Source organism: Passer montanus, unplaced genomic scaffold (genome assembly GCF_014805655.1).
Source record: "Passer montanus isolate IOZ18808 unplaced genomic scaffold, ASM1480565v1 scaffold11, whole genome shotgun sequence".
Taxonomy (NCBI): Eukaryota; Metazoa; Chordata; class Aves; order Passeriformes; family Passeridae; genus Passer; species Passer montanus.
Genome location: NW_024357613.1, coordinates 22,151,864 through 22,179,226, shown reverse-complemented (window position 1 = coordinate 22,179,226; position 27,363 = coordinate 22,151,864). Strand labels below are relative to the sequence as shown.

Genomic DNA, 27,363 nt, shown 5'->3' with positions numbered 1-27,363 from the left:
CGGGGTGGCCGCGGGGGCCGGCGGCGGGGCGGCTCCTTCTTTGGCCATGAGCGAGGTGCCGGCATTCGGCCGCCGCCGCCGCCTGCGGGACGCGGGGAGGGAGCGGCCGCGGCGAGGTTCCGCCGGCGGCAGCGGCGGGTGGGATGGCCCAGGCCAGGATCAGCGCCAAGGCCAGCGAGGGGGCGCAGCAGCAGCCGCAGCAGCAGCAGCAGTCGGGCGGGCAGCTCCGGGGCCGCTTCTACCGCTCCACCTCCATGGCCGACCGCTCCAGCCGCCTGCTCGAGAACCTGGACCAGCTGGAGCTCAGGTGGGGCCGGGGCCGGGCGCTGGGAGGGGGCCGGGGAGCCGGCTGGCCCCGGGTCCGTGGCTCCGCAGCGCGGGCCGGCGGAGGGCGCGGAGCCCTGCCCCGGCCGGGCTTGGGGGGGGCGGTGTGAGGCTTCTGGAGGGGACCGAGGGGAAAGGGCTCTCCTCCATGCGGGGCAAAGTTTAAAAATGGGAGCTGCTGCTCTAAGGTGAGTTAGCGTGGCCTGGAAACACACGAAAATAGGAATAGGTATAGGAATGTATGAAAGTGGACGTTTTTCAGAGATAGCTGCTTCGGATTTGTTACCGTTCAGGGTGCGGGGAGCCTTTAGCAGGCGGGGATGGGCTCTGCGAGCTGTGGCACGGCGGGTACGAGCATCGTGGCTGTCCCACCCTGTCGCCCCTGTCCCGCACCTGCGGGCAGGTGCTTTATAAGAAGATACAGGAAATCCGAGGATAAAACGTGGTGTCATTCAGGCTCTCGGAGACTTTGGCTGGCCTTTAAGCTGCAGTGCTGTATGCTGGCGTGTGAAGCTTCTTGTCTGCCAAGCCTCCCTTTGCACTTACTGGTTCAGCTGTGGATGTTCTTGTTGTGTTTGTGTCCACCTCCTTTCTGAGGTGTATTAAAACGTCTCACTATAAAATGTGAACAGCATTGCATTCTGCAGCTGAGGTGTGTTTTTCCAAAGTTATTGTACATGCTGTGTGAATTTCTGCATTGTGCCGAGACATGTCCTGACTTTTTCTGCTACTTGACGTTCCCTACCTAATGCCATTTGACTTTTTTCCCAGTTTGGCCTCATGAGAGATGATACCTTGCCTTTAATCATCTTCCCTGTCCTCTCAGCTCTGCTAAATTACATAGTGTCCTTTCTGAGGTGGATGGATGGATGTGCAGGATGCCACTGATTCACCTCCTCTGGTGCTGTTTCAACACACCCTTTCCTTCATTACAGCTGCATATTGATCAGCAGCTTTCACAGAACCACCCAGAACGTTTCTAGGACTTTCCTGTAATTAAAAGAGCTCTGTGGGATGCAGGACTTTTATTTCCCCTTTCTGCCTGCATTACTTTGCATTATTCAGGAGTGGACTCGATGTGCTGTTATATTAGCCTTTCACTTAGCTTGATTAAATCTCCTTGAAGTCCTTTGCAGACTTCTTTGAATTTGACTAAACAAAATCACTGTCTGCAAACAAGTCTCACTGCTTATATCCAGGTCTAGGCGTATGATGAATATATAATCCAAAAATTAGCATGAGAATATGCAAAAATGTGTTTTAGATTTGCTGAGTGACTCTGAAACAAAGCAGACAGTTTGGTTAGCCAGCAATTAAACCCTCAATTAAACTTCCCAGTTTGCTGTGGTTCTTTCAGACAGCCATAATTCTAAATGTGGAATAGTAATGAGAGAAAAAAAAGTCTTAATTTGATAAAAGCCACTCAAGTCTTATGTTGTTTTTTCTATTCACAACTAATCAACATGCTTCATTTCAAATGTATTTTGACAGGAGGAGAAACTTCCAATCTTTCTCCTTCTCCAGCTTGTTTGGTTTTCTATAGACCCTCAAGATGTTGCTTGTAGATACAATAAGTGAAAATTTGTCAAACTGAACTACAGCCTTTAATTAAAACCCTCAACAATCCTCAGTTCTCAAGTTGCTTAAAGTCAACTGAGCTCTTAAGCAAGCTTCATCCCTCTGGAAACCAGGATCAAAGAATGCTTTGGGATAGGAGGGACCTTAAAGGTCACCTAGATCCAGTCCCCTGACATGGGCAGGGGCACTTTCAGTAGACCAGGTGGCTCAAAGCCCCATCCAACCTGGCCTTTAACACCTGCAAGGATGGAGAGTCCACAGCCTCTGGGCAACCTGTTCCAGTGTCTCACCATCCTCATAGTGAAGAATTTCTTCCTGATACCTAACGTAAGTCTACTCTCTTTCAGTTTAAAGCCATTGTCAAATGCTCCAGTTTGAACAGCCTTCCTTTTCCTCCCTTTCTTTCAACTGTGAGAGCTTCTTTCCCAGTAGTAATGGGGTGTTTTTGTACCTCCCTGATAGGTGTTTGCAGAGGGGATTTCTGCTGTATGTAAAGTGAGCAGGGAAGGGGAATCAGTTTGGGAGGGAGTGCTGGGGAGCGAGTTCCTGAGGCAGAGGTGGCGAGGGGGGCAGGTGGCACATTTGCCCCTTATAAGGGCTTGGAACTTCCTGACTGCCAAGATATCTCAGGAGTAGCTGGAAGAGGCTCTGTTTATGAGTCACTGTGTTCTGTTGGTTAAGTGAAAACACAGTTTTAGGTGTGATGATACATGAGGTCAGTCAGATTCTTGCTGGGTATTTTTTAATCTTCATTTGTACTTTTTATCTTGTTCTTTGGATCAGCCATGTTCCACCAGCATTCATTTCAGTGTTCACAGGACTGCTTACCTAGGAGTGGACACTCAGCTGGAGGAGCTGAGGATGCCAGGGTGAAACCCCATTTTGTCTCCCTCCAGTGTGCCTGATTAGCTCCATTTCAGGGAAAAAAAAAAAAGCTGTTCCATCCTCAGATGTTTCTTATTTCCTTTGAAAACTTATCTGAAGCTCCAGCCCGTGGGCTTTAATAGTGGGCTGTTTAAGTCAGTCAGTAGTTTAAAGGACAGGGTTATTGCAGCTGTCCTAAGAAAGAGGGTGTCAAGTTTCTCATCTGGAAACAAAAGCACAGCCTGGTCCACCTGTTTCTCAGGGGAATGCTCTTCTCATGTAAATGGTATGTAGCAAAAAAAAGGCATTGCTCACCTAATTGCTCACAAACAGGGAAAATCAGAAGTAAGGAATGTCTTTTTCAGTGTTAGGTAATAGATGGAATATTTAGTTAAGGTTCAAAGCAGCAAATTTAGTTGGATTGTTCCAAGTAAAAATATGATTGGAGGTTTGTATCTCTAAGAAAAAAAGGACTGTATTGCTGCATCAAAAGAATTGATAACTGGGCATAAATATGACTATTTTGTGTTCTATTTTCCTCACCTTTTATTCTTTGGTTGGTTGTTTTTTTGAGACTTGGATTGTGTTTCCACCCCTTCCCACATCAGGCACCTCTGTTAGAGGTTTAAATCTTCCAACTGTTTTTTTTTTAGTCCCCCACACAAGGAAAGGAAAGATTTACAGAAACCTGTAAAGTTAAGAAACCATGCATTTTAGGAGAGAAGTTATGAGAACTGACTGCATGGTGTGATCCTGACACATTATTTTTCTGAAGTTGGTGTGACTGGTTTCCATTTTTTTTGTTAGGTTTCCCCCCAGCTCCACTAGAGCACTGTTCTGAAATGACCCTGTCCCACTGTTGTGTGGTACTCTATATTGCAGTTTAGGAAATGGTAAAAATAATTCTGAAGTAGCAGTTATTGCAAATAAAACAGTTCTCCCGATTTTGTTATATTACCTTTAGTAAATTAATGTCAATCAAAGTTGCTGAACTGTATTTTTCTTTTTTTGCAGTATGCAACATTAATTCTGACAATTTGGCTTTTAGGTCCTACCTCACATACCAAGCTGGCCTTTGGAAGCAGTGATATTTTAGGCATCTCTTTAGAACTGTACCAATTCAGGATATATGTCTGCAATGCAGATTTTCCACATTCTTCTTAGGACCCAGCAAAGCCTGTGGAAATCATGGACTGATCTATCTAGTGAAGGCAGAACTTCAGTTTTTACATCAGTACAATGATATCCAGAATCTGATTTTAAAACACTATCAAAATTGAAAATCTGCACATCAGATTTTTAATTTACAACTTTCCAGTGACTAATATTTTTTAAAAGGCAAGGCAAGGCATTTTGAAAATATTACTAGACTTCTTAAATTATAAAGTGAAGACATCTGAAGTATGAAATGACTCCACCTGCCTCATTGCTCTTACTAACCAGTCCAAAATAATAATTAAAAGTATTTGCTCTTGGCATGAATTTGCATTGCATTAACTTTTCCCACTCCTCCTCAGAAAAAACATTAAAGGCAAGGCCTGAAGTCTGTGCTTTCACTGACTAAATTAGGTTTAGGTTTTTGTAAAACAGAATCATTTAGTGAGCAGGCTGCTTGTGAAGAGTGACTATATCCTCAAATGCTCCCATTTTTCTGCTTTCACCCTCTTTTCTCTTGCTGCTGTTTTTCTGAAGTTACTGCTTTCACCCTCTTTTCTCTTGCTGCTGTTACCAGCCTTCAGCCAGCCTGTGAGGAAGGAGCAGCAGCTCCGTGCCTGTCCCAGGAGACCCACCCTCATCTGCAGAGACAGCAATGAGCCACTGCTCTCTCAGGGCAGCGCCCAGAGATGTTGAAGAGTGTAGAGCACCTAAGAGACTTAACAATGTTTTGGTTTGTTTCCCCTTTTCTGGCCAGGTTTCATAAACATTTCAGGATAGATGGATAGATTCTTGTGATGCAGCCAGACCTCCCGAGCTGTGCATTGCAAGCATCTCAAACCATCAGCCAGGTTCACATTACACTCTTGCTTTTCTGTGCGGCCTGTGAACACAGAGTTGATGGTTTTGGTGCAATTCTTGTAACCAGTTCCAGGCTGGAAAATCTTCTGGAAGCCCCTACCCTCAAGTCTCAGAGAAAAGCCAAGGGAGAGGGACATTTCCCTTTTAGTATCAGGTGTTGCATTAGAGCTCTCCAGTGTTCTTTTCCATTATTCAGCTGAATGCAAAAGCCCCCTCTTTAAAACTGTGGTGGGGAATAAGACATGAATTAAGAAACTGGACTCAGATTTCTTATGGGGCATTTTCACATTGCCCATGGTGAGCTGAGTCTGCACTTCATACCACAAGGAGAGGTGGCTGTGGGCACAGAACCACACCTTACCAAGACCCAGTAGTTACAGTTTCTGATGGACTTTCCCCTTGGCCTCACTGTGAGGCTCACATGTCAGCTTCAGCACAGTAATGGGACTGGAGTAGGGGTCTGGCTTCAGGAGGGACTGAATTTCATGCTTCCTTGCAAGCCCAGAAATAGGAGCTGCTCCCACAGAAGCTTCCTCCCTGTGTGAATCACAGTGAGCATCGTTCCATGGAAAGCACCAGTGACAGTGGGAGCAGGCAGTCCAGCATCTTCTCCCAGTGACCAAGGCACACCACATTGTGTTGGGGAAAGCCCTGTCACGTTAATAAAAGTTAATAAAAGTGTGTGAGCTGTGTCCCACTCACAGGGTTTCTCCTTTGTGAAAGGGGTTGTTTGGTGTGTTGCAGTTTTCTGCAGAGTGTGTTGCTTTGCAGGTGGATTCTGTGGGTTCTGCTCGCCTGGTGGTGGCACAGGGAGCCAGGGCTCCTTGCTGCCTCCATCTCTGCAGCTGCTACCCTCACTGCCAAGTTCCCTGATGGGAATTCGGTCCCTTTCTCTCCTAGTTAGGCAGATGATAATAACTGCCAGTTGGCTACAGGACTTCTGCTATGGGGCTGTAGTACCATCAGGCTCTGCATATCCAGATTAACCACAGAGTAGGATAGAACAGCACTGTCAGTAAAAGAAAATATTTAAGTCTGATTGAATTGCTGTTGTTTCCATTTGCCCCTCCATCTGTTTGGTTTTTTTATTTATACTGCGTCTTGAAAAGTGAAGATAGAGAACATCATGAAGTCAGAGAATCTGTCTCATGGATAACCAAGAACTGACTGCACTCTAAGCTGAAGTTTAAAACAAGAGTTCTTTGCAGCTATATAGGTGAACAGCTATTTTATTATTTAAACATTTTGTTTGGTTCAACCACCTACAGGGTAGAGGCTTTCCGTGATGCAGCATCTGCCATGGAGCAAGAGAAAGAAATTCTGCTTGAAATGATCCACAATATACAGAACAGCCAGGATATGAGGCACATCAGCGAAGGTGAGAAGCTGCTTTCCTGTACCCTCCAACTGACCCAAAGTCTAATCAGCCCATTTTTTAGGGAGCAGCTCTTTGTGAGCAGCACTCTGCTGCTGGTAAGGGTGCAGCATTGGAGCCAGCTGAGGTTGTTGAAGTGTTACTCATTATCCTGAGATTTCCTCTTCTTGACTAAATTCATGCTGTTCAGGTGGATGGACTACCATGAACGTCACTGCTGTGCATGTGAAAGCCTATACTCAGTTCACTGATACATTTTCAAAATCAAGATTAACATTGCTTTGCTGGGGGCGAGTCATTGATGATGATTATGATGATAATATAGTTGAAAATTATTTTGACTACTGGACAGACATGAGTGCTACAAAGTGTACAGCCTGCAAGAACCTGATGATTAAGATCATTGTCGTAGTTGTGTGATTCATGGCTTTAAATATATTCCCTAAACCTGGTTATTAGGTACTTTAAATTGCTGGTTTATTGGCTCTTCAAGAGCCTACATTTCATATTTTTAAAAAGCAGCTATCCTTTCAGAAAACAGAAAACCAGTTTTTTCATGGCCTCTTATTATATCTAGTTTTGTCTTTGTGGCCTTCTGGGGTATTGTCTGAATCTCTCACTCAGAAAGGCACAGAAGTCCTTAATGAGCTAGTTCTGTTCCTGAGGGTTTCCTCATAATATTGTATGTTTTGCTTTAAAGCATCACAGCAAGCAGTGTGTCAGCAGTGGAAAAACATTGCTTACAATTTTAGTAGTTTAATGCCTCATTTCAAATCAGATACTGGCTTCTATGAAATTAGTATGACTTGGGCAAATGTGAAAAGCTCATTTCTGCCTTCTGGAAATTTTGTTGATTGTCACTTACTTAAAAAAAAATGTTTACTGCCAAGTTATAGCAGTTTGATGTCTTGATGATGCTATTTGCACAGGAAGGTATTTGCCTGTAACCAAGAATATTTTCTTGCTTTGAATTGAGGTGAGAGAGAAGAACTTAATTTGACTGCTAATCGCCTGATGGGCCGAACCCTCACGGTGGAGGTTTCCGTAGAAACCATCCGCAACGCGCAGCAGCAGGAATCCCTCCTGCACGCCACCAAGATGATCGATGAGATCGTCAATAAACTCCTCGATGACTTGGAAGACGCCAAAATGCGCTTAATGTCACTTTACGGTGCGTGCACGTCCGACGTGCCAGCGGGACCCATCGATCAGAAATTCCAGTCTGTGGTCATCGGATGTGCCATTGAGGATCAGAAGAAAATCAAAAGGCGCCTAGAGACTCTGCTCAGAAACTTGGAAAATTCTGAAAAGTCCATCACATTGTTGGAGCATCAGAAATCATCTGTTCGGCAGTCTTGCAACAGCAAACAGGATTAACGTATCCTCCTAGCTACTTCTGGCAAACCACAGGATGAGCAAGTGCCCGTAAAAAGCACACAGAAGCCAAGAAAAGAATTCTCTGTATGAGCACACAAGTATATACACATCCACACGCACCAAAGTATCTGTGATTGCGAGGTGCAAGCATTTAGTGGGTTTTGTAGCATTGGCATTTTCTTTTGGCAATAAGGAATGCTATCAGTTCTTCTGTAGAGTCAATACTGCTCTATTGCAAATTGTAATTGTGCTTCTGCTGAACTGACAGAAACTGAAAATTTAGCCTTTCTCCATTCTCCTGGGTTTTTTAAACTAAAGTTGTTTTGTCCTATCATGAAATTTCAGCTTTTCTCTGCTGTATATGTAGTGTGTGAACCAGACTTTTGGGGACAAAAAAAAACCATGGCAATAAATCAAAAGAATTAATAAACCATTTATGGTATTTTCATAAACAACACAGTGTCCTACTCATTACCATTTACAATTTTGCACTTTTTGAATATTTTGAATAAACCGATGACTAGAGATAGACAGCTAGGCCAGTTTGTAACTGAGAAAGTGAAAAGCAACACATGTATCACAAGGGATCACCAGACCTTACTCTCAAAATCCCCCCTCCATGCCTGGTGAACCATTCTGCTCCCACAAGCTCATTGTAGCTTTGAGATAATAGATAATAGAAAGGGGAATTGTACATCAGCTGCTACTCCACTTTTGCATCATCGATGAAGCCACAGAGCAAAACATTTTGACTTCTCACCTGGCAAATGTCGTGTTTGGGTCTTGTCAAGGATGGTACTTTGTACATCCAGCATTAGTCACTTCTTTGTGTGAGTGGTTTTTGGTTTTTTCTATCTTCCACTCCCTCTCACTCACAGTAACTGCTGTGCATCATCACTGATCTCTGTGGCTGTGGGTCAAAAGTTGCAGATTTTAGGGTGTGCCTGGAATTTTGTCCTGCCCTGCAGCCTGGCCAGTCTTGCAGTACTTCACCCAAGGCTGGCAGTGCCCGGTGCCTGGAGGGGAGCAGGGTGCTCTCTGGCTCAGCCACCAGCAGTTAAAGCTCAGCTGAAGGGAGCCCCAAGGTGAGTGATGCCACCCACCACAGCTGCCTGGTGGCAGTGCCTAGGGTGTTACAGCTGCAGTGTCACACCTGGATGCTCTGAGGGAACCAGCCCACGGAGACCCTGCACATCAGGCTCCTGCACAGCCAGCCCTGTGGTTTTAAATGCCTTAAACGGCCTCAGGGGCTCTGCAAGAAAACTCAAGAGCTGTGCTTCTTGGAAACCAGCTGCTATGAGGTCACTGTCACTGCATTTAGTTTGCAGAAATGGCACTTCAGATGGGTGCTTCAAATGCAGTCCAGTTTCAGCTTTGAGATTGTGAGAAGTTTCTAAGAGCTGGTGACATTAATTCTGTAATTCCACTTTAAAAAATCTTCCAGCTAATCAACGGTATTAAAACCCTTCACAGTAATACACAAGCTGTATTGTTTGCAGAACTTGTGCTATGCAACACTTAAGCATAGCCTCTTGTTTCTTAGAATATTCATTCAATATTTGGGTTTTTAAGGCCATTATAAGGTTATTCAGGCAAAAAGCCTTTTTGTTTTCTCTCTTAGATCCTCTTCATTGTACTGATACTAAAAGCATTTTTATAGCACTTGTGCTATCACAGAATTGCAGAAGAGGTGGGTTAGAAGGGACTGATGGAAGGTCATTTAGTCCAATGCCTCTGTAATGAGCCTAAACCACTGCTTAACACCCTGATAAGGAATAATTGGCAAACACATTGATTTTCTGTATTCAAAACTGCATGAAAGAGGAAGCAGGACTGTGTTACTTCTGATATTCTTCACATACCTGGGTAAAGAGGCAGATAGAAATGCTGATTTGTGCTTTACTAAAAAAAGAAAAATACCAAAACAATGCAAAACCCCCAACCAACAATCACTTGTGACTATTTACCTGTTTATTTTCAGAAAAGGGACCAGGCATCTTGGATATATTAATAATACTTTAATGCCACTTCCAATGTCTACAATCTTAAACCTTGTCACTGTATTGGCCTGACCAATCATAAAAAGCAAAATGACCAGAAAGAGCAGAAAACAATCCCTATTTTGTATTTCAACCATGTGGTAAAGAAATCAGAGGCAAGAGCTAAGAAACACCATTTCTGTTTGTCTGGGGCATCCACACTTGTTCCTTCCAGTGCTCTCATGTGCTGCCTTTGATCCCAGCTGTTGGCAACACACACCCAAGAGTCAAGCACACGTTTCTCAATCAGATTGAGGTTGCACAGCTTGTAGTTACAGCAATTTTTGAAATTTAATATACTGACAATTTAATATAACCACAAAAGTAGTGACTTATATCAGACCAAACAATAAGCAAACAAACATTTTAAGTTGCATGATGCAACCAACTAGTGTCACTTACAAGAGAACAGCAGAATTAATTTGTAGGGATTTTACAGAACAGCATACACAAGATACTCAGTTTTAAACACTGATTCTTCTGATTGAGGATTTGGTGTGTTTGATGGTATGTTGACTTTTTTCTTCTACAAATCTGTTACATTTACTTGAGATCATGATGGTGATAAAACCAGTTATGTACATTTCCTCTTTTAGCCAGTTACATTTAAGCCATTAGTAACAATGCATCTTAATCCTCACAATGAGAGTGGTGTTTCTCCTGGTCCACAGTAATTTTTAATTTTTCTTATCAACTTTAGTGATTTATCATTATTACCCTTCTACTAGAAACCTGAGAATGAGCCCAGTTCAGTACTAGGACTTACCTGGCTTTGAGATGACTCATATAGAACACTTCAACATGGAACACTAGCAGGTTTCTTATTCCATTATAGCACCTTTCATCTTAAATCTAAGCATTGCTGTGGTTTTCATTCTATAATTTTGATTATCTGCTTGTATGCCATATTTAACAAAGACTTATTTTCTTCTCTCAATACTATTTGTGCATTAGAAAGAAGATCTGCACAACTCTTGCTTCCTACAAAAAGACGGCAAGGGCGTTTTGATGAATTCAAGCTTGCTGGACCATCCTTGCACTCTCATTTTGGTACAATTAGTGTTCAGGTACTGGAACTTCTACCAGAGGTCTATGGCTACAGTTAGAAAAGCAGCAGGGGCTCAGGTCAGTGTCACTGGAATGGAGCAGCGTGTGTGTTGGCTCGCTGCAAGATGAACTCCCACAGAGAAGGGCAGATCATTCACCTGTTAACACCTGGAGCTCTCAGCCTGAAGGGTGCATGAACAGCTTCAAGGGCAGCCTTGCTGAGTCTTGTGCATGTACCCTACATAACCCACCAGAGTGCTGTGTGTTCAGCTGCTCAATGCTCTTTAGATTATCCCACCTCTACAGAAATACTGTGAAGGAAAACTTCAAGTCAGATGTGCTGCAGCCCAATAATGAAGAAAATAAAATGTTGTATTTTACTGAAGCATAAAAATTAAACAGAAAATCAGACTGACAGTGTGGTAATTCAGGCATTTTGACTACAAAAGTGTTGCCTTAAGAAACACTGAAAGTAAGAAAGCTTCAAAATTGTCCTAAGTGGAATATTTAAAGTCTTTTTAAAATTAACCACACACACACAAGCACAAAAATTAGTGTGATCAGTCATACAACTTTGAGATTTGCTATTTCCAGTTGGAAATACATCCCTAGCATTACTGCTTTGCATCTAACGATGCCCCACGTACTGGGAGAACACCCATTCACTGAATGGATACAACACAGAAGTGACAAAGCTGTAGTGTCATACTCTTTAGTGAATCTCTGTTCCACTAAGGCATTAACAATCACTGGAGTTTCCTGCTAGTGGTAGCTTTATCAGCCAAGGGCAAAGGATTGTGGCAAGATCCAGATAATACAGCCAATGAGCTATTCAAGAGATATAAAAAGAAAATACAGGAGTGCAATGAAGTTTGTGTCATGTGGCATGAGAATCTCTTGCTCTTAATCCTGGGCACCATGGACATAACAGAGCCACATCCTCACTGACCATGCAGGGATGCAAAGAGAAGAGCATTTTTATTACCAGCCTTGCACCTGTAGGTTTTGCTACTAAAACATATGATATTTTAATGAGTACTCTTTGAGTGGAGAATGAAGTAATATTTGTAATAAAAATTATTCATGAGGGACAACATTTAGACATGTCTCTTCTTCCAAAAGGCAAAAGTTAGTGCCACTGAAGAGCCACTGAAGAGTGATGTGAATACCTAAAGGTTCCTGCAACATGCAAGTCATCTGGTTTACACCTACACACCAAGCCCAGTAAAATAAAGAATCAAAATTTTCAAGTAGCGTACATGCAGGGCACTTCCCAGAAAGATGTTAATTTGAGCAGTTTCCATCACAGTCATATTAAAGAACAAGCACTGCAAGGTCTCAACAAAGAAAGATCCACTTTAGATTTAGGGTGGGAGTAAAATGAAAACTCGCTGTTACCCAATGCTTCATGTAACTATTCCTACATTAAAATATATGTACTACATTTCAATATATCTTAAATCTATCAAGTCTGTCAAGTCTCCACCTATGAAAAGACTGCTGAGTTGTTAAAAGCAGTAGTTTATAGTGACATACTGTAAATACAAACAACCTGTACTAATTGTACAGTGTGCTACAGTATAACATAAAATCTTGTAAATTGCCATTAGACACAATAAAGACTTGCTTTTCAATACGCTGTACAAGTCAAACAAGGCAAAAAAAAAGCTGTTTCAAACACCTTGTGGGTTTGTTTGTTTTTCATGAAAAATTAATAAAATCCATGAAACTTGTAGAAAGACAGTGAAATGCAAAAGTTTCCATATTAAAAACAGTTGTCAAAATTCTTCATGCATACACTCTCCCCTAAGTTGTGAAGTGGCCCCATGATGTTCAATTATCTTATCCCAAGTACCTTATTTCTTACTTCTTAAACTGCTAAAAAAGATAGGACTTGACTCCATTTATACACACAGTGATTAAATGCACTTGTTCAAAAATAGAGGCCTTTATCCAATAGAAAACACAGGAAACATTATGGTGAAGAACACACAGTTTTGTTGCAATAGCAAAAGGGATGGAGTTCCCTCCTTCTTGCCAGCAACAGGAGATCTCTAACAGCTTGTCAAAGAAACTGTGGTACGTGGTAGAAAGCCTAATACAGTAAACATAAAATACAGAGTTCAGAGATCTTTAGTGTTTGTGCATAACTTGCCACTCACTTCTTCCCTGCAGACAGTGGGAATAAGAATACATTTCAGTTTTCATACTCATTGACTCAGAAACAAAGTCAGTCAAGCTTCCTACATGAATTCACATAGTGAAAAGTCCTTCCTTCAAAAATATACAGGATCACTCAACCAATTTTCATTCTCATACACCATTTATAAAACTATTAAAACTCTGATTTTTTTAAGCAGCAGATTTTGCATTTGTCACTGGCAGACTTGTAGAAATCTTAGAAAGTTAAAATTATATCATACCATACAAAATCATGTAAACAAAATGGATAGTTTTTAAAAGGCATGCATGCTCTTGAAGAGGATTATAAAGTGTTCATTTTTGCTAAATAAAAGGTATCTTGCTTAGCATTTTTAAAAGCACCTTAGTGATTTAGGAGCCTTAGCCCAAATAACCTTGAAGTTAAATTTGGGCTCCTAAATGTCTAAATCAGTTCTGTAAAATTACTGAAGCACTTTGAAATTTTTTTGCCATGTCTCTCATCTTGCAGAATTAGATTTCCTTAACTTTAAATCTGAGACAACATTCGAGAATGTCTCCCTAATATAATCAGCTGCAGTTTTTTGGATCCCTGTAACTTAGTTTATGGTATCTATGAAAAAATTTCAACAATAAATACTTTGTAACACCACTTTGAAAATTCCTTTTTCATAAGATGACACAGGATACAACAATCAATTTGAACAAGAATATGATTATATGTTCCTTCTGAATAGCTATTAGTGTTATTTGTTCAACCTGTTAAGACTGAGAAAAACAAACTTACAAAACATCTGTAGCATAGCATTAGGTAAAAAGGAGCATTTTTGGCACCACACATTTTTAAATCTAAGCTTTTAGGCCCGAAGTATAGCAAGTTAAACATACACAGTGGCAGCTTGGAAAGCCTCATTTGAAATGCAACATTTTTAAAGGACAATTAGAAGATGCTATTTGATGATCATTAGCTGATCTCCAAGTAACGTACACATTGGAACCAAGCCTAGATATTCATCCCAAATGTTTACATATATACCTTAGCACACACAGATATACAATGCAAGGATCTTGCACCCACAGGACTGACAGAATCCTGGCAGAATATTAATATGGTCAGGCATAAAACGAAGTAGTGTGTTTTTGCTCTTCATTTATCTTGTTAGTGTCCTGACTAACCAATTCTAGTATTTTCTTTGAAATTTAGTTGCAAGGTTGCTACATTACCTTGGGCCATAGAGTTACAGTCCGTACCTATACGTGTAAGTATTACCCTTATATTAAATGTGCTTTGCAAGTCAGCAATACCTAGTTCATAGCTCTGTAAGTAATTCCTTGAGAAAGGAAAAGCTCACCTACTCTGTACAAAGTGCACGAGGCAGCCACGGTTCTGTGTGTCGCTACCAGGTGTCTCACGCCACACAACAAACCCACGGCATCAGCAAGTTCATCAAAATCGACCCTCTGTCTAGGAGGCACAAGATTTGCTAAAGCACCGGTAAAAATACCTCTACAGCTGGCTTTATTCTGTATTCAATTGCACAACTTCATCCAATTCTCTGAGTTGCTTAATTTCCTCCAAAAATGGTCTAAGGTATACTGCAGTTGCTAAAAGGACTTCTGTTTTTCTTGGTCCTCTGTTTGTTGGGTTTAAGGTTGATGACATCTCCACCATTAAGAGTGCTAGAATTCTGGTTGGAGTGACTTCCACCAGCTGTATTAAAAACACCTACAGAATTCAGACAAGAGAAGTATTTGTATTTGTTTACTGCTTGCAGCATAATACATGAACACTTTAAATGCAACACCTGCTAAGTCATAGCAGAGGACCTCAAATGTATACACCAGTTTTTAAATCTATTTTGAGTCAATTTTGCAGCTAAATTGGAAGTAGAGGCAGTTGCAATTACTAGCCAGGCAGTATTTAAAGCTAGCATGCCTCTGTGTAATTAAAGGGCAGCAGATGCACTCACCTGTATATGTATGTTACTAACTGCACACAGTTGTGGTTAGTTGAGTAACATAATAGAAGAAAAACATGGTGATTTAAAATTCAGAAACTTTGTTGATATAAAGGCAAGTAAAAGGCCAGAATAAAAAGGGAGCACTGTATGGAAAAAAAGATACCTGACTCAGAAACGCGTTAAAGAAGAACTATAGAAGTTCAATGTTTTCTTACAGAAGGCAACTTACAAACACCTTCTGATTACACACCAGATTCTTTCCCCATGAGTCTTCTAAGTCCACACCGAGATGAGCAACACTATGTAATGCTAATTACATTTAAAAAACCCAACAAGCATCCTTCTCAAATCCTTGCACAATCTTGTTTAAATGAATTCAGTACAAGGGCACTTGCTAAGCATTAGCTAGAAACTTTTGTGTATCAGTTTGACCATCTTGTAATTTTAAAGAGTCACAAAGTTATTTTACAAAAAGAGATGATATCCTAAGATAGGGAGGTAATAATTAGACTCTGATTCACCTTGTATTAATTCCATAAGGAAACAGATGAGACCACAAGCTTTGATGGCACAAAATACTGTTTCTAGGGGTTTTTTTATTATAGTATACATACCAATCTTGTTACTGCTTGTATGTACTACTTCTGAATCTTCTGCTGTTTGTTGCTTGAGCTTTTGAAGATATTTATCAGCCAAATACTTAAAAACTGGAAAGTTAAAAAAGAAAAAAGGTATATCACAGAATGTTTAATAATAATAATAATCATCATCATCATAATATTGCCATTATATCAAAATTTTGCAAGGTGACAAAAGTGCACTTCACACCCCAGGTTTAGCACAACCTGGTAAGTGATTCTGGGCAAGCCTGAGTGCCTGGGTAGAATCCAGGTCACTCCAGTGTCTGCCCAGCTCTTGCAGTTTGCAGTACTGAAGTCCTGTGCAGAAATATCTCAATGCTCATATAAAAAAAGAAATGGCACACACATATTGCCAAATGTTTCAATTAATGCAACTTGGAAGTTGTTACAGTTATGTAGGGATTTAATATATATATATTTTGCAAGAAGCCTTAAAAAACAGTAGTCACGTAAAATAAGTCTATTAACAAAACTTGGCAACAAGATTTTTCTAATTAACTAATGCTACCCTCATTTCTATTGGTGTATATAAAGTTGACCTAGGGAATCTGAAAAAATATACAACTAAAGCAGAATTTTCAGAACCTAGATGTGCTATGATTATTTACATTTGTAATTCAACTCATTTAAAGATGATACAAAACAGTTTTACATTTTCTCTTCTAGATTTTTCCCATGGTGAATGATGTTAATTGAGAGGAAACAGGGAGTTTACTATTAATCTGGACTAATTAAACAAGAATATATAATTAGGGCTAATTAAACAAGAATATATCACTATTAATCTTGACCAATTAAACAAGAATATATGATTATTCAAACCCAGGCCACAAAAGACAAGAGACTCAAAATTTTAACACTACTCTTATGAAATTAAGTACGTTAAAAGTGGTACTTAGGAACTAATGAAATATCACCAGTAGACAAAAGACTGCAAAAGATGCAATATTTTAATATACTGTCTTTAAATATCACTAAAATATAAAATAATTGATTCTATCAATTACTTATTAACTATTAATAATTACAAAATAATCTGTTCAACAACTTTTATGTTGCAATAATTGAGCTACATGTATTTGTTTTAAAAGCTCATGCTTACTGCCAGTCACTAATTGATTCTATCAATTACTTATTAACTATTAATAATTGTTCAACAATTTTTATGTTGCAGTAATTGAGCTTCTACTATGTGTATTTGTTTTACAAGCTCATGCTTACTGCCAGTCATTAGGACTAAGGAGCCTTAACACAGTGGCACTGGTGAACCTCGCAGCTGTGTGTGCTCGCGGAAGAGAAAGATGTGCACAAAGAAATGGGGCTAACCCACTGACAGCAGGCAATTTTAGCTGTGTTTAAGGCGTGCTGCTCTGGAATATGAAGAGGATGAAGAGGGTTGCCAGCAGCATGCGAGGATGTGTCGGCAGCAGCGGGCTCCAGCCGGGGGATGGCCACGGAGCAGCGGCAGGAGCGGACACGCCTCCCCCGGCACCGCCTACCTTCGCTCACGTTCAGGTCTTCCTTCACCGACGCTCGGTAGAACCTCACCTTCAGCTTCTTGGCCAGCGCTTCTGCCTCCTCACTGCACAACGCAAGACGGCTTTGTAAGTCCTTATTTCGTTCAATTGTCAGCATTTATTCTTGTAAACAAAATGCTTTGTTTTAAGTTAAACATGGCAAAGTGGGTTGAGAAATTCAAGACAGTAAAAAAATACCTAATCCTTAATTTCTTTACAGTATCTCCACTATAAAAAGAAGGTATTTTACATGTAGTTTCTTTATGACTCAAAGGAATTCTTTCCAGTGTTTACTGACTTCATTAAATAAAACTTCCCAAGGGTTCAAAGAAGTGTGTTGGTGAAACCAAAAGGAAGGAGGCTGTAATTAACAGCATCATCACTGCAAACTCTAAACAACAACAAAAATTAATCCTTAAGCATATCTTAATGAAGCAGTATGGTATGCAATCAGATGAGTGCACAGATGAAATCAAGAATTACTTTTTTCAGTGAAGTGAAAAAGAACTTATGTTAAACTTTAAGAAACTTATGAATACTTCCCTAAGGAAAATCAAATCATCAGAAAAATTATATTACTGAGGCAGAGTATTCTGAGAACCAAACCTAAGTGACATACCATGAATAAAGGAGGAGTTCAAATGCAATTTTGCTTTTCCTTTGAAAAATCCTCAGAATTCTTTGCAGAAGTAGTAGAAGCTGATTTATGCCATCAATGATAGCAAACAGACAACAAAGAAAGCCAGTGCAGGAAACAACAAAAAAAGAAGAAATAATTTAAATCTCTCGGGAAGATGATAGAAATTGAAGAAGTGGAGAATGATAATCTTGATCATGCACTATTTTCTACATGAAATGCAGTGGTAAAGAAACACATTTGTTAAGCTGATTTTATGACAAGAATGAAATTGGTCACATACACCAGGGCAGAATGAACTGACAATAAAATCTGTAAAGAAAAATACAGCAAGGAAGATTCAGCACCATGCAGTTTGAGAATATTACCACATACGTACTTCTATAGAGTCACAATGTTTTGATAAAAATGAATAATAAAAAACAAATTAAAGAAAGCAAAGAATATTAGCAAGCATTCACTAGCCAAACAGACAATGTGCCTTCAGTGGTGCACAGCAGTTTAAAAGTAACTGAAATTTAACAGGAGAGAGAATCTATAGTTTTAAATTTTTAGGGGAAAAAAAAAAGGATGTGAATCATATTATGCCAGAACCAATCTTTTCATGTCTTTCCTTTATTACTTTTGGCTTCAGAATGCAGCATGAAATAAACAGAAGGCTCCTAGCTTTGCAGCACATCTGCCCAAGAATCTACACTCATGCAGCAACACCCACACCATGTGCTTCTAGGGCACGTCTAAATGCAGGACACAGGTGGGACAACCCAGACACTCTAAGTCTGCACCAGAAACTCCCACAGACTTCTTTTTTTAAAACTTGTGTATACAGGAGGCACCTACTGATCTTTAAAAGTAGTACAATAGAACTCCTACTTCTTTATGCAAGAGTCATCAAGAAGATCAATCTTATTCTGCACAAGAACTGTAGGAATGTCTCCAACTTCAGCCACAACTTTTTGCTTCCAGGTAGGGATTGCTTTGAAGGACTCTCTGTCAGTTGTAGAAAACACAAGAACACAAGCCTGGGCTCCTAGAAATAAACAAATAAATTACAAATACATATACATACAAATTAGCCAATAAACAATAGAAAAAAAAATTGTAATGTATTTGAAATATGAGAGATTTTTAAAGTTTTTCCCACAAACATGCACTTTTACTACCAGCTTGTGTCAAACCACTAGTCACAGATTCCCTAAATGAAAATTCATTGCCATATTATTTTGATCATTACAGCCATCTTTATGATGACTATGGGTCTGTTACCTTTAAAGCTAATTCCAGAATACTGAGTGTATGCAGGGGAAAGGAACAGGAGGAGGTCTGGAAAGGCTGGAAAAAGGGAAGGGAAGGGAAGGTTAATTTATTGCTGTTTTACAGACACATTAACAGAGGCCAGAAGGCAGACTTTTTCCTGTGTGCAGCATCTGTAGAGCACATTTCACATTATTCTTTGTGGTACAGAAATCTGGATTCTGGAAAGCAGAAAACTTTAAAAAGTATTCAGATGAAGTTGTGATTATTTCAAATAAATTGTCAGTAGCTTTTTGGGGAAAATAAATGTGATTCCAATTTATACTGTCAGATAGTCTAATAAATCTATCAGAGCAGTACAATAAATTACACAAAACCTTTTGTTACAGTTTTGTAAATAAACAATAGTTAAAAAACTCCATGGATACTGAGAAGGTACTCCACAGCTGAAATAGCAGTGTGTGGTCTTTTGACTGTCCAGTAGCCCTGTGTTATTCTTCAGAAACTGCTTTTCTTTGCACACGTCATTATTTATATGCCTTCAATGTACTAGTTGTTTAGTAACAGAGTATGAAAGGAATAGATAGTGAGAGTTTTTGAGAATCTAGCATAATCTTGTGGTGAACATCTCCCATTAATATCATATAGCATGAAAAATTTTTCATCAGTATGAATTTTACCTCTGAGTTTCACAAAGTATCCCTGATTCCTGTACTCTTTTTATCTTTCTATTTCTCTGGCACAAAGCACACAAGTTTGCTTTTATTTAACTTTTTAAAAGCCAAGTTCAGAGTCTATTTTCAGAAGGATTTCCTATGCTCTTTAACACTCTTCCATATGCACATTAAGACTTTTCTGGTACGATTTTATACAAAACAATAAGAACTGCCCTATGAACTTCAACTGAATCTCTACCAGTAAAAAAGCAGCAATGCAGCCTTCCATAATTTCCCCTATTATTTGTGCTGTAAAACTGTTTGTTTTCCCTACTGTCCACACTGTACTCTGAAGTATGCAATTATTCTGATGCAATTCTTGTGACAGAGGTGTAAAATTCATTATTGTTTCCAAAGCAGGTTAGTTTGCATTTGCCTATTATCTCACAAAGTAGCTTAATGGAGATGAGAGCATTTATTAAAATACTCCCACCATCTGTAAACATCACTTTTTTCAGTTTCAAGACCAAGAAATCCTTTGTGAAGTTGCCAAACTAGAACACCTTCACTTCATCTTTCTCCTTCCACCCATTCCTTCTGAATGCTGCCACAAGTAACAGTAAGTTTAGAGGGAAAAGCCCTGGCATGTTGTAGGTAGAGAAGATACTACATCAGACTTTATTCAATTTACATATAGTACAGGTAGAATGCAGTGGCCAAGGAGAGTAAAAATACCTTAGCTTGTCCATATTAGTTTCAAAAGGGAATTATATGACAAGGTTTAATAAAGAATCAAACTGAAATATTTTTGAGGACCTTCAAGATTTTTACAACAAATAACAGTAAAACAAAGTGTCATCAACTAAGACAAATTCTAGACACTCATATTATCGTGTATTTCCAAACATCTGCCAAAGTTTTCAATCACTGGATCATAAGTATCAGACTTAACTAACCCAGTAACTCTGTAAGATGCTTATTTAAGAAGAGAAGACAAAAGTAGTTTTCCTCTCAGATTCAATGCAAAACAGTATCAGCTGTGATCTTTCTGAAGTGTGCTTCAGTATGGTCAGGAGTTAGTATGGCAACAGAGTTCAATAGAAGGTACTGCAGGGCAGAAATTTTAATAGGCAAATTCTTTTCATCTTCAATATATCTGCTAAAAGCTCAATATTTTTATTGAAAACAAACAATTTAAGAAATGATAATATCCATCTAAGAGTTCTAAGGAGGAAAAAAGAAGACAAACCCTAGAATTTAGCCACATAAACACCTTTTTTATGCAGGCCCTGACAGTATTCAAGAGTCAGTAACATTACTATCTCAGTCGTCCACTGCTAATGGAGTCAATACCACCTCTCCTCTCATACAACAGAATATGTACAACAACAGGCATCAGCAGCAAAGGCTCAGGATGGTGTCAAACAGGAGCATAACAGCTCAGGATGCTCTCAATGAATATTTTAAAGTTCCTTTGTAAGAAGCTGTTCCAAAAAGCTACTTTAAAGTACTGAAGAAAATGACACCATGTGCAATTACTGCATTGATAATTCCTCTGTATTTTAAAATGCTTCAACTGCCTGCAGAATCACTGACATAATATTTATACCTAGAGCAATTCAGAAAAAAAAACATGGAGACTAGTGCTATTTAATTCAAGTAAAGCATGAGCTTGTCAGCTGAATTGGTCTCAGCAGACTATCCTATCCCCATAGACTACATAACCACGTCTTTTTCCTTTCATAATGGTACAAAGCCTTTGTAATAGAAAGTGTAAGGAAATTCCTTGCTATGAGAGGACTCTCACAGGGCTTTATACCTGACCCTACTCATTTCACTCTACTTTGCCTCATCTTTTCCAGGCTAGGACAGAAAGCACATATTCCCTATAAAACTGATGGTTCAATCTCACACTGATATCAAAATCCAGTATCATCATCTAGAAATTCTTGTTTACTGCTGATGTTTTAACTTCTGTGGATCCTGGCTGTCTTTAACAGGCTCACAGGATTTAATGTCTCCTTAACAGTATCTAAAATAACTGTACTAGGGCCTTCCATTATCATATTTGCTACAGACAAAAGGGGTTAATGAATGCAAATGAAAGCAATGCTATGAAGGCTTGATTATGAACAATGAACTATTTTGCAACAAAATGAGGATCCTGACAATTTGACTAATCAGTATCTGAGTAACACACTAATGAGCAAGATGTCTGTTTTCCATCAAAAACCTAGCAAGTATCTTCAAGATACACCAGTGGTAGTAGAAGGAAGAAGACACATGCACAAAGAAATGATCAAATACTGCTTTGAGAAACATTTGACTTCAATCACATAGAAACTGAGAAGATGCATGGGACAATACAAAAAAATAAATTATTAAATATATACAGTGCTTCCTTTGGCTCTGAATTTACGCTGCTGTGCTCCTTGCACTGTGTGATTGCAGGCATGCAACTACACTGGCTGCACACACTTGCCTGAATATAGGAAACCACACAACAACTCCACTGCCATCTCCAGTTCTCTTTCTCTGCAAGAGAATGAATTTGGTCCCTGGACAAGCAACACTCATAGCCAGGCTCTGAAGCATTCATGAGTGAGCACTGGCAATACACAGAGTCCCAGGGGAGTACATAAACCCTAGTGCAATGATAGTGGGACAGTGACCTGTGGGAGAAGCACACCTTAAATGAACAGCCAGCATCTATCTGACCTATCTTAGAGGTGTCCTCCCCTTATTAACAATAAAAGCCTGGCATTTCCAAAGTAAGCTTGACTTTTTGATTCTATCATAGTGTGATTATTTGAGGCTAGACCAAAATTGCACTCCAGGCTCTCCTGATTTCCTCGTCCAAAGTCTAGTGCAGAGCAGTCTCTGTATCTGACACCTACAACTATTTATTGTACACCCATCATGCTGCTACAATGTGTACAGGCTGACTGTGCTGAAAGAACTTCTGTACAAAGAACTCCAAGGCAGAGATCTAACAGCACTATGCTGGGCTTGAGTCATAACCAAGATTTCAAGATATTCATGCAAATTTTTAATTTTGTTTTTAAACCAGCAGGTTACTTGTGCTAAGTGAGGCCAGTAGGTGTAGTCCTGAGTTCCCCTCAACGCTGCATATTCTAACCTATTAGTCCCAGTAATTAGGAGAAAAAGTCTTTGGCTTGAAACAGCTGGGCAGAGCAAAGCACACAAGCAGACCAAAGGCCAGGACAGTGAAAAGGAAGCTCCAAGAGAATCAACTACTACCATCCAAAATTCGTATGCTCAACTTGTCAGCTGTAAATTATTTATTTCCACGTGAAAAGATCTTTTTCTGAGAGAACAGTAATCATCAATCACAGGCAACAACAAGAAGTATCACCAAAAAGCCATACTGATTAGCAAATTGATTATGAAACATAAAACAATCATAAGACTGTAGCACCCTGAAACAGCTTGGCATAATCATTATTTTATCTCCACATGAGGTAATTTTATACCATAGCAGTGTATTTTCCCCCCATCTCAGGTGATTAGTATGCAAGAACTGAACAGTGGAATCTTTGCCAAGTCATTTGTATTTCTCCCATAAAAAACCACAAAAAAAACCCAAACAAAGAGAAATATTTACAGAACCACTGTTAAATTATAAACAAAGAAAGCTTAAGTATGTAATTTGTAACTGGTTAAATGGATAAGCTGGCTACAAATAATACAGTTTATTTTATGAAGTAAATACACTTTTGTTACTGCTCTTGTTTCAATGTATTCGAGGCAGACTGCACTAGCAAAAGAACTCTTGTGCCCTGTGAACTGTCTTTCTAGGACAGCTGGTGGATTTCCCCTCCTTGGATTAATTACTGTGAGCCTCATCCAGAGTTTTTGGAATATTTGCAAACATGTCTCACAGAAGTAATGAAACACTTTTAGAGGGAAAATATACACTTGCACCTGATTGTTTGAATGTTTACACTCTGTCCACTTTCTGTGCAAACATTTGTCTCATTTAATTCAATATTTTCTAAAGGGCACTACTGCATAAAGTGGACATAATTAAGACAATGAACTTGCACAAAGAGAAAAAATACTTAAGAATTGAAAAAGCTGAACTAAACATGCTTTGCACACACATGAAATAACTAAAATTCTTAATACAAAGATATGGAAATATTTTAGAGATGTGCAGACCAAGAAAACCCCAACTACCAAACAACAAACATGATATTTTCACCTCTATAGTAGGCCTTAGTTATTGCATCGAATTCCTCTTGACCTGCAGTGTCCCATAACATTAGCCTGACATCTTCACCATTAACTCTGAAATAAACAAGACAGTTTTGTGATCAGTACAGTAATAGGAACAAATCAAAGCAAATGTCATGGAAACACTTCTGTTTCTACACTGTAAGAGTAATCCAAATAAAATTTAACTGCATTTAATCATAATGTAACTTGTTATTAATCATAATGTAACTTGTTATTAATATTCATTCGCCTTCACAGCATACTATGGCAATAGTCCCTCAACTACATTATATATTCTTTACAGACAATCTATATTACATTTTCATCTTCCTTTCCTCTTCTTCCTCTACATTTCCCTCTACAATGAAAAATAAGATAGGTATCAAAACAAAACTTAGGTGCCTGAAGAATGGTGCTTTTGCCTTTTTCATCAGCTTGCAGAATTTATAGAATTTTCTTACTTCTCATTATCAGAAGATTTTCCACTTTACCAAACATAATAGGGTGTTACCTGCTTATACTGCATAAAGACACTAAGTAATTTTTTCATAGTAATTTTTTTCTATATTGGCTAACAAAATTGTGTAATTCTTTTATCATAAGAAGTTTCACTTCTTCACAATAAATCACACAAAAAAAATCAACTGGTGGTAGAATACAAAGCAAACTTGTCAAAGAGCCTGGTATGGCAGATATTCCAGATTTTATTCATAATTTTAAATTTTGGATGGAGAATAAAGGACTTTATCCAACTTTATAACTTTAGCCCACAGCGCAAGAGAGAAAACAACTCCTTTTAGTGTGCTTCAAAAACAGCAGGCCTTGTTTTCCAAGCCTTTGTAAATTTCAGGATTACAACAGAAAAAAGAAATAGAGAGAGAGGTAAAAATCAATAGTATGTCATCTGTTTAATACATACTGGATCTGTCTTTCCAGGAAATCTACACCAATAGTTTTCTTGTAGTCTTTTGTAAAAATCCCTTTGCAATATCGCTGAATCATACTGGACTTTCCAACAGCTCCATTTCCTACTACTACCACCTTGATGGCCACCTCCATATCTTCTTCCAACATCCTTGCGTCTCAGGTGACTCTCTGGTTTATTCAGGAAACTACTGATTCTGTCAACAAAGTAAATAGCTATTATGTTCATAAAAATGCTGTGAATAGAAAGCAAGAGGCAAGATGATCACACAGATTAGGGTGCATATAGATAGTACAATTTATTTCTGTCTTTGTCACAGATTGCTTAAGTGACCTCAGGCAAGTTATTTAACTAGCTTTCTAACTGAAAATTTATAAAAATTGGAAGTAGAGAATAATTTATTTGGCTTAATGTAAAGATATTTCACTGATGTTTTGGTGGCTTTTTTTCTTAATGAGAAAGAAATGGAGGCACTGAATTACAAAACCACAGAATCATTAATGTTGCAAAAGACCTCAAAGATCAGCAGGTCCAATCATTAACCCAACACTGCCAAGTGCTAAACCACGTCCCTAAGTGCCACTTGCACACATCTTTTAAGTACCTCCAGGGATGGTGATGCTGCCCCACTGCCCCAGGCAGCCTGTCCCAATGTTTGATAACCATTTCAGCGAAGAATTTTTTCTAATATCCAACCTAAAACTCCCCTGGGACAACTTGAGGCCATTTCCTCTTGTCTATCGCTTGTTACTTGCAGATGAGACCAACCCCCACCGTGCTACAACCTCCTTTCAGGCAACTGTAGAAAGCAATAAGGTTTCCCCTGAGCCTCCTCTTCTCTAAGCTAAATCACCCAGCTCCCTCAGTCATCCCTCATGGGACTTGTGTTCTAGACCCTTCACTGCCCTCGTCTGGACATCCTCCAGCCCCTCAGTTTCTCTCCTACAGTGAGGGGCCCAGAGCTGCACACAGGATTTTGAAGTGTGGCTTCACCAGTGCTGAGTACAGGGGGACAATCCCTGCCCTGGTCCTGCTGACCACTCTATTGCTGATGCAGGCCAGGATGTCACTTCTTGGCCACCTGGGCTCACTGCTGGCTCATGATCAGCTGCTGCTGACCAGCACCCCAGGTCCTTTTCCCACTGGGCCCCATTGCAGCCACTCTGCCCCCAGTCTGTTGCTCTGCATGGGGTTGGTGTGACCCAAGTGCAGGAGCTGGCACTTGGCCATCCAACCTGCAGATGTCTCTGCAGAGCCTTCCTGCCCTTCAGCAGACCAACACTCCCACCCACCTTGGTGTCACCTGCAAACTGACTGAGGGTGAACACGATCCCTTCATCAAGATCATGGGTAAAGTTATGAAACAGGACTGGCACAAACGCTAAGCCCTGGGGAACACCACTAACAACCAGCTGCTAGATGGATTTAAATTACTCACCACCACTCTCTTGACCTCCATCCCTCAAATTCGTGCCTTCTCCAAACTTTTCTCTAGGGAGCCTGGTTTTATCCCTTTTCCCCTTCACATCTAGTCTAAAACTACTCCAGTGAGTCCTACTGACTCTTGTAAAAGCAGTTTCCTCCTTCAAAACAGATGTACCCCATCTACTGCCAGCAAGCATGATTGTCGTGTAGACTGACCCACCACCAAAACACCAAAATTCTGCCTGTAACACCAATTTCTTCCTATTTCATTCCCTGCGATTGGAAGGCCAGAAGAGAACACTGCTTGTGTTCCTGCTCCCTTCACCAGTTGTTCCAAGGCTCTGAAGTCTCTCTTGACGGCCCTCGGACTTGCTACAACTTTACCACTGCCCACATAATAAAAACTAAGTTTGCCCCACGCCCTGCCGTGTCGGGATATCATCACAGTAACATTCTGCAGCGGCAAACTTCCTCCCAAGAATCAGATCACGCTCCTTTCGAAGGAGAGGAAAATACTCCGGTTTTCAAGGCTCTGCCCATCACCACACTCACACCCCTGCTGGCAGAGCGCGGCTGCCCGATCCCTTCGCTCGGCTGGCTCAGACAGATGATGTTTCCTGCCTGCATTAGCCTACACCCGGCTGCCCGGAGCTCGGCAAGCCCCGCTAGCACCGGGAAGCCGGATGGCCATTTTGGGCGAGAACAGAGGCAGCCACCCATGGGTCTCCGCACAGGGATCCATCCCACCGGCACCTCCCGGCCCTGCCCGAGGGGCCACGCCGAGGGCGGAGGCTCGGCCGCCCGGCCCCTGCCGCGGCCCCGGCCCCGCTCCCGCCAGCCCGGGGCGCCCCGGCTCCGATCCCCGCCCGCCCGCGGCCCCTCTCACCAACCCCTCACGGAGCGGGCGGGCGGCGCTCCCTCCGAGGGCACGGCGGTGCAGGGGGTAGGGAAGAGGAGACGGAGGGAAGGCGAGAGGAAACCGCTCGCTGAGCCGACCCAACCCGGACGCACATCCCGGCTCCCCCGCCCGGAAGCGCCGTCAGGACCGGGGGCGCCGCTCGGGGAGGCGCCTGCCCGCTGCCCCCGCCCCCGCGGCGGACCCCGCTGTGAGGGCTGCCCCGCTGTGAGGGCTGTGAGCCGCGCCCGGCGCCTGGGCTGCCGTCGTTGTGCCCCCGAGTCGGGCTTGAGGCGAGGGAGAAGTTGCTTTTAGGGGTTTTCGTCTGGGTTCCTGAGGAAAGATCCGGACAAGGGTGATCTTTTCCTTGCCTGCGGGTGCCTTCATTCCTGGTCCACTCCCTATACGTCGGCATTCCTCACCTCATCCTCCA

At 40.8% G+C, this 27,363-nt stretch overlaps 2 protein-coding genes across 3 annotated transcripts in view; one reads left to right on the top strand and one right to left on the bottom strand.

The window, feature by feature from the left end:
* The window catches only part of BAG2 (BAG cochaperone 2), an 8,041-nt gene extending 55 nt beyond the window's left edge, over window positions 1–7,986 (top strand). The window contains exons 1-3 of the mRNA XM_039726993.1: window positions 1–307; window positions 6,051–6,160; window positions 7,134–7,986. The exon at window positions 1–307 is cut by the window's left edge and continues 55 nt beyond it. Coding sequence (XP_039582927.1) covers window positions 144–307; window positions 6,051–6,160; window positions 7,134–7,534 — 675 coding nt within the window. The 5' untranslated portion in view covers window positions 1–143 and the 3' untranslated portion in view covers window positions 7,535–7,986. The remainder of the gene's footprint in view (window positions 308–6,050; window positions 6,161–7,133) is intronic.
* Window positions 7,987–9,532: 1,546 nt separating this feature from the next.
* RAB23 (RAB23, member RAS oncogene family) lies at window positions 9,533–27,068 on the bottom strand. 2 transcript variants are annotated; one of them, XM_039726980.1, is made up of 7 exons: window positions 26,922–27,068; window positions 24,605–24,806; window positions 23,672–23,757; window positions 18,410–18,566; window positions 16,882–16,964; window positions 15,356–15,448; window positions 9,533–14,506 (listed from the first exon to the last, which is right to left on the bottom strand). In XM_039726980.1, exons 2-7 carry the CDS (start codon window positions 24,757–24,759, stop codon window positions 14,367–14,369), a joined length of 714 nt encoding a protein of 237 aa, XP_039582914.1. In that variant the 5' UTR covers window positions 24,760–24,806; window positions 26,922–27,068; the 3' UTR covers window positions 9,533–14,366. The 2 variants fall into 2 exon arrangements, with proteins under 2 accessions (XP_039582914.1, XP_039582904.1); XM_039726970.1 differs by having other exon boundaries at window positions 26,926–27,068.
* Between the last annotated feature and the right edge of the window lie 295 nt (window positions 27,069–27,363).

Coding starts and splice junctions, on each gene's coding strand:
- RAB23 (XM_039726980.1), bottom strand. CDS start 24,759: ATGTTGGAAGAAGATATGGAGGTGGCCATCAAGGTGGTAGTAGTAGGA. Junction 15,449..16,881: donor AGACCTGAACGTGAGCGAAG/GTAGGCGGTGCC, acceptor TTAACTTTCCAG/TTTTTAAGTATTTGGCTGAT. Junction 14,507..15,355: donor TACAAGCAGTAACAAGATTG/GTATGTATACTA, acceptor TGAATTCTGTAG/GTGTTTTTAATACAGCTGGT.